Source organism: Gekko japonicus, unplaced genomic scaffold, assembly GCF_001447785.1.
Source record: "Gekko japonicus isolate JY-2015 unplaced genomic scaffold, Gekko_japonicus_V1.1 scaffold824, whole genome shotgun sequence".
NCBI classification, from domain to species: domain Eukaryota; kingdom Metazoa; phylum Chordata; class Lepidosauria; order Squamata; family Gekkonidae; genus Gekko; species Gekko japonicus.
In genome coordinates, this window is record NW_015171528.1 from 68303 (window position 1) to 75034 (window position 6732).

At 43.4% G+C, this 6732-nt stretch overlaps 1 protein-coding gene across 1 annotated transcript in view; it reads right to left on the minus strand.

Annotated features, from left to right (window-relative positions):
* Window positions 1-6732, minus strand: part of ARHGAP44 (Rho GTPase activating protein 44) — a 105062-nt gene that overhangs the window by 47179 nt on the left and 51151 nt on the right. The window contains exons 15-16 of the mRNA XM_015419517.1: window positions 3539-3630; window positions 2368-2548 (exon numbers count right to left, since the gene is read on the minus strand). Of these exons, the coding sequence (XP_015275003.1) occupies window positions 2368-2548; window positions 3539-3630 (273 nt within the window). The remainder of the gene's footprint in view (window positions 1-2367; window positions 2549-3538; window positions 3631-6732) is intronic.

Consider the following 6732-nt stretch of genomic DNA (forward strand, 5'->3'; position numbering starts at 1 on the left):
AATCTCCAGGTGAGGGGTGGAGATGAAGAAGAAGAGATTGGATTTATACCCTGCCCTTCACTACCCAAAGGTGTCTCAAAGCAGCTTACAAACTCCTTTCCCTTCCCCTCCCCACAACAGACACCCTGCGAGGTAGGTGGGGCTGAGAGAGCTCTGACAGAAACTGCTCTTTTTCAAGAACAGCTCTTATCAGAACTACAGCTTGCCCAAGGTCATCCAGCCAGGTGTAAGTGGAGGAGTGGGGAATCAAACCCAGTTCTCCCAGATTAGAGTCCGTGCACTTAACCACACCAAACTCAGAATAACGACTGATCTCCAGGAGGAACAGTGGAAGTCAGCTGCAGTCAGAGGGGCAGATAACAGTACGTTGATGATTAGCTGGGAAGGAGATGGGGTTGCCAACTCCAGGTTGGAACATTCCTGGGGATTTGAGGGGTGGAGCCTGGAGAGGGTGAGGTTTGAGGAGGGGTTGGACCTCAGACAGGTACAATGCCATAGACTCCACCCCCAAACCAGCCATTTCCTCCTGGGTAACTATTGTTCCCAATCTCCAGGTGAGGGCTGGAGATCACTCAAAATTACAACTGCTCTTCAGGTAGCAGACATCAGTTCCTCTGGAGAAAATGGTGGACTCTATGTCATTATACCCTGCTGAGGTCACCACAGCAAATTGACGCTGACTGTCCAAGGCCTTGGCACTCTCTCAGAGCCTCTTTCTAGAGCTCATTGTATTTATTTCCACAACGAGCCTTATTCCTAGTCTCTAATAAAGCATTACACTGCCAATAGTGTGTGTGGAGAGTGAATTAGCTGGGGACCTGACAGAATCTTAAACTGATCTCCATCAAAGTCAGTCCCATTTTATTCAATTGGCTTACTTCCAGGACAGTGTTCTTAGGACTGCATCCTATATCAATTAAAATGGACCATTCTGCTAAAGATATGTGTATTCATGTGATGCACACACACACCAAGTATCTACAACAAACTATATCAATGCTGTAAAGGATTTTGTTACTTTTTCTTTCTTCATCTGTATAGGAAAGTTAGCAAAGATTTCCAGTATATGCACTTTTTCATCTCATTTCTATAAGTATTTAGCTGTGGAATCTTGGGTCAAGTAACAATATTTTACTCCCTTCTCTATCAAAAGGGTAACTTCAGTGGTTGCTACCCCTGAGGGTGGAGGAGATGGTGGTATGTGTTAGATAAATGTTCAGCAACATCCATAAGTTGAGCAGGCAGGGGAAAAAAAAAGAGACAGCCTCCTCTCCCTGCTGCCCAAACTGTTGTTCTCAAGTGCTCTTGACAGACCCAGTTCCAGCAATTCAGAGCTAAAAACAAAGATACGGAGAGCCTGTGTCCTTACATGTGCTCAGACTAGTGGAGTTTGGAGTGTGCAGTTCCTTTATGGTTAGCCTGCCATAACAGGGGAACAATATCCAACAATATTGCCTCAACGACAGGCTAATAGCTTCTGCTGAACTGATAAAGGCCAAGTTGACTAAATTGCTACACAATGGGGAACTAGAGTCAATAGTATCCCATATATATTATGGCAGCAACGCTTGCTTGCTTCTTTAGCTGTGGTTGCGCTGCTCCCCAGCTCTTGAATCCAACATGGAATTTCCCTTTGATGGGCAACCATAGAAAATGTTAGGATGCTGGACTGTCCATCACAAAAGACATGACATGAGAACCTTTTCCCACAACTGATCAAATCCCTTTACTCCCTAACAAGAGCAGCTTTGAATGACAAAACTCCAAATATCTCAAGACAGTGATCAACTGGATAACAGCTGTAAAGCTACAGTTTTAAAGAGTGGCTGCAAACCTCCAATAACACACTATTTAACTCATTTCCTACATCTATACCACACAATTCAGTCTGGAAAAAGTCCTATCTTGAGCCTGCCCTGGACCAGATTCAGCCAAATGAGAGTTGGCAGAGCTGCCAACATCACCTTCTAGACACTAGGTTCCACAATGCTGCTTTTGGATAATTGTACATTATCCCTGGTTGGTTTCCCAAAGATTAACCTTCTCACCTTATAATGTAGACCAACCTGTGCAAAACAGCAAAACAGCTAGCAGGGGCCAGGAACAAACAGGCAGATAGGAAGGGGTCAGGTGCAACAACCCAGTTCCCTTCAAAAAAGGCCACAAGCCAGGTGCCTGGGGGTGATGAAATCAGGAGCAAGGTGGGATGTGAGTGATAAGGCAGTGAGGCATTTGCACTGCTAGAGAATATGGACACTACTTCTACCAAGCGGCAGCACTCTAGGCCAGCACAGCCTTTTCCAGCTTGCATACCATGGTATATCAGACCCATACTCTTCCCAACAGCAAAGCAAAAGTGCCTCCTACCCATCCTTCTTGTAGAATTCCAGCATCATGTTGTCTGTAGCCACACTGAGTGGACGCCTGGTCTGATCTGGATGCTTTCGGTCAGCATGGTCCATATCAGGTGATGGCATGGAATTGTAATTGGCATTGTGGTTCACGTGCACAGGACTTCCATAATTCCCAGTCAAGTTGAATTCAATGTCTAATTGGAAAGATCAAAAGGTCCAGGTATTACCTAGGGTAAGGGGCAAGGACAGACAAGGGCCTGTCTGACAAATTTAGAATCACTTGACTTCACCAAGTAGAGAGATAACCCCCATGTTTTTAATATGGATAGCAACCATAGAGGGGATTTCCTGGATAATTATTCTCACTATTGCCACACAAAAAGGGTTAAGGGTATAACCAGGGAATCAGAGGCTATGGTAAGGATTTTGGCCAAAAGCACCAGCAGATGTTATGATCAGGTTATTCCCATGAGGAAGGTAACGCACCAGGAGAGGCATTCAAACATTTCTGTGTTCATTTTGGATCTGGATTTCAGGGAAGACTTGCTTTTCATTATCTCAACGTTTCCAGACTCTCAGGTTTTGGGAATTTTTTTTTGCAGTATCTTTTTTGGATCCTGAAAATTCTGGACCATTTTCCCAGTCCCTCCCTCATTCCTGCCCCCACAGGGGCAACAGGAGCAGGGAGGGTGGGAGAGGAAGCTGGCCCTGCTAAACAGCTGTTAGTCTGGCTTGAATATTTTCACGGGCTGGTAGACCTGTCCATCCCACTATCAGCTGTCAGTTAGCATCAGCTGTTTTGGGGGGGCTTCTACTCCCCTTTAAATTTTAAGGGACAGAGATCACAGCTAACAGCTGTCTGGCAGTCAGAGTTTTCTCTCTTCCTTCCCACTCCTGCATCTCCTGAAACCAAAACACTGCAAAACTTTTAGGGAGTAAATCTTCATTACTCCCAGAATTTATGGAGGGTTTTGGGTAATTTTGGATATACCCAGGCAGACCCCAAATTTTCATTTCAGTTTTGGTATATCCAAATGCACACCTTTATACATTAGGGGAAAGGCTGGTAAAAACACCAAGATCAGTGGTTGCAAAAGAACTCTAAAAGGAAACTGACCTGAGGCCAGTTAGCTCTGGCATACAAAAATGACATCAGCAACAAATGGAAAAAAAATGCTTCCTACCTCCTGGAAAGAACCAATCTGCATGCTGAATAAGGGGCTCAATAATTGCAACAATCTGCAGGGAGACAGTTGCCATCATCTCTGTGATGTTTCTAAAAAATGAGGGGGGGTGGGGGAAAAGGAAAACAACAAATCAGGTTACTGAGGTGGAGTTTGCTAAGGGCCAGGAAGTCCAAAACAAGTTATATAGTCATAGGACTGGAAGAGATCTTTGTTCAGTTTCCTAATTCTTCATTATCTACATTATTTTTCTATTGCCGTTACTGTTTTTGGAACCAGAGTCATAAACAGGAAACCCTCATCCCACAATAAACCTCGATTCATAGGAAAACATGGAAGAATTTAACGGTTACTATTGCAAAAGTTGTCAGGCTAGAAATTTTGTCTTCATCTCTAAGTAACCAGGATGATTTTGCTTTTGGAGAGAGGAAGTCCTGATTAAATAAAGCGGAGATCAGTTCATCTCTTAAGAGCTTGATTCAGGAAGCATTCTCCCCTACACACCTACACTCCTGCAATACCCTTCTTCTGTGCCCAGGTTCTTCTATCTCCTTCGACAGAAGGCTGATCTCTGGACCTCATCAAGTCCTGGCACCTCTGAAAATCAAGAAGCTATTCTGAATGATTTTCTAGACTCTTTTAGGATGTAGTTCAAGGATTCAGAATTTTAAAAATCCAGAAATTCCAAATATCTGGAACTCCACTAAAGTCAATAGGAATAGCCATTTTTAACTTTAAAAAAATTACAAAATGGCAAATATCTTTTTAAAAGGTTTATCTCAGCCCTCTACGAACATGAAGTTGAGCAAACTTCAGAGGATGGCGGAAGACCGGAAGGCCTGGTGTGATCTGGTCCATGGGGTCGCGAAGAGTCGGACTCGACTGTGCGACTGAACAACACAACTCAGCCCTCTGATCCTTAAGAACATAAGAGAAGCAATGTTGGATCAAAACAATAGCTCATCCATTCCAACACTGTCTCACATGGTGGCCAAAAAACGGTTGTCCCCCAAGCATACAACAATACAGAGCATCACTGCCCCAAAAATAGTGTTCTATTTGTATCTTGTGGCTAATGGCCACTGATGGACCTCTGCTCCATATGTTTATTCAACCCCCTCTTGAAGCTGTCTATGCTTGTAGCCATCACCACTTCCTGCGGCAGTGAATTCCACATGTTAATTTTGGGTGAAGAAGTACTCCCTTTTATCTCTTCTAAGCCAACTGCTCATTAATTTTACTGAGTGCCCATGTGTTCTTGTATTGTGAGAAAGGGAGAAAAGTACTTATTTCTGTACCTTCTCTATCCCATGCATAATTTTGTAAGCCCCTATCATATCACCCCTCATTTCTCCAAGCTAAATAGTCCAAACCTCTTTGACCTTTATTCATAGGGAAGGTGTTCCATCCCCTTAATCATTTTAGTTGCCCTTTTCTGCACCTTTTCAAATGTAATTAATATCTTTTTTGAGGTACAGTGACCAGAACTGTACACAGTATTCCAAATGAAGCTGCACTATAGATTTATACAGGGGCATTATGATACTGGCTGATTTGTTTTCAATCCCCTTCCTGATAATCCCCAGCATAGCATTTGCCCTATTTATTTATTTATTCAATTTATACCCCATCCTCCCCACCAAGGCAGGCTCAGGGCGACTTACATAAAATTTAAAATGGTTAAAACAATACATTTCTAAAAATTTATTGCAGTCACACACTGAGCTGACACTGAGCCACATCAACATGTATTTATAGTTCGGATTTTTGGCTCCAATGTCTATTACTCTGCACTTGCCCACGTTGAACCTCATTTGCCATGTTGACGCTCACTCACCCAGCCAACAGATCCCTCTTGAGTGCCTCACAGTGTTCTCTGGTTCTCACCACCCTGAACTATTTAGTGTCATCCACAAACTTAGCCACTTCACTGCTTACTGCAAATCATTAATGAACAAGTTAAAAAGCACCAGACCTAGTACTGAACCCTGGGGCACCCCACTGCTTATCACCTTGGGGCACCCCACTGCTTACCACCTTCCACTGTGAAAACTGTCCATTTCTACTTACTCTCTGTTTCCTGTTAACTAGTTTTTAATCCACATGAGAACTTGTTCTATTACTGCTGAATTTACTTAGGAGCCTTTGATGAGAAATTTTATTGAAAGTCTAGGTAAACAACATCTACTGGGTCACCCTAGTCCACAAGTTCTTTCACCCCCTCAAGTGAGACAAGATATTCCCATACAGATTCCAATGCTGATTCTTCCTCAATAGCCTTTGTTCATCAATGTGCTTACTAATTCTATCTTTAATAACCGATTCTAACAACTTTCCCAGTATTGACATTAGACTGACTGGCCTGTAATTTTCCGTATCTCCTCCAGAACCTTTTTAAAAGATGGGGGTTACAGAAGATAGGACTCACAATCATGGGTTTAAATTAAGGACAGAAAGGTACCAGCTGGATATTAGTAAAAACTTTTTTATAGTAAGAGCTGTTCGACAGTGGAATCAGCTGCCTAGGGAGGTGGTGAGCTCCCCCTCACTGGCAGTCTTTAAGCAGCGGCTGGACAAACACTTGTCAGAGATACTCTAGGCTGATCCTGCACTGAGGAGGGGGTTGGATTAGATGACCATGGAGGTCCCTTCCAACTCTATGATTCTATGACAAACAGACCCTGCCTTTCTACAGCTAGCCTCCACTACTGCAGTACACTCCTTGATCTTCTTGAATGTTGGCAGATGTGTTGCTGCCCTCCATTACAGTCCCAGTCCACATAGCCTATCTGTACCCTGCCCTTGTGTGTGACCCTATGCTTGTCACCTCCACCTCCCACCAGTGCTCTGTCAGGGATGTAGAGGCATGCTCTGCACTTGGCTGCTCCAGATGTCACTTGTAAAATGCACCACCTGCGCCCTGGACAACTGCTGCTCTATCCATTGCCTGACAACCCAATATAAATCTGACACCACTCTGTGGCTAATGCTGGTCCAGAATGGCAATTGGAAACAGAGGGCCAGTTCTGTCACAAAACTATGGAAAACAATATTTTATTTATTTATTTATTTATTTAGATTTATATACCGCCCTCCCCGAACAGGCTCAGCGTGGCGTACAACAATTTAAATAATGTTAAAATAACAATTTGCACATATTAATATCATATCATAAAATACCATGTAGGCTTCCG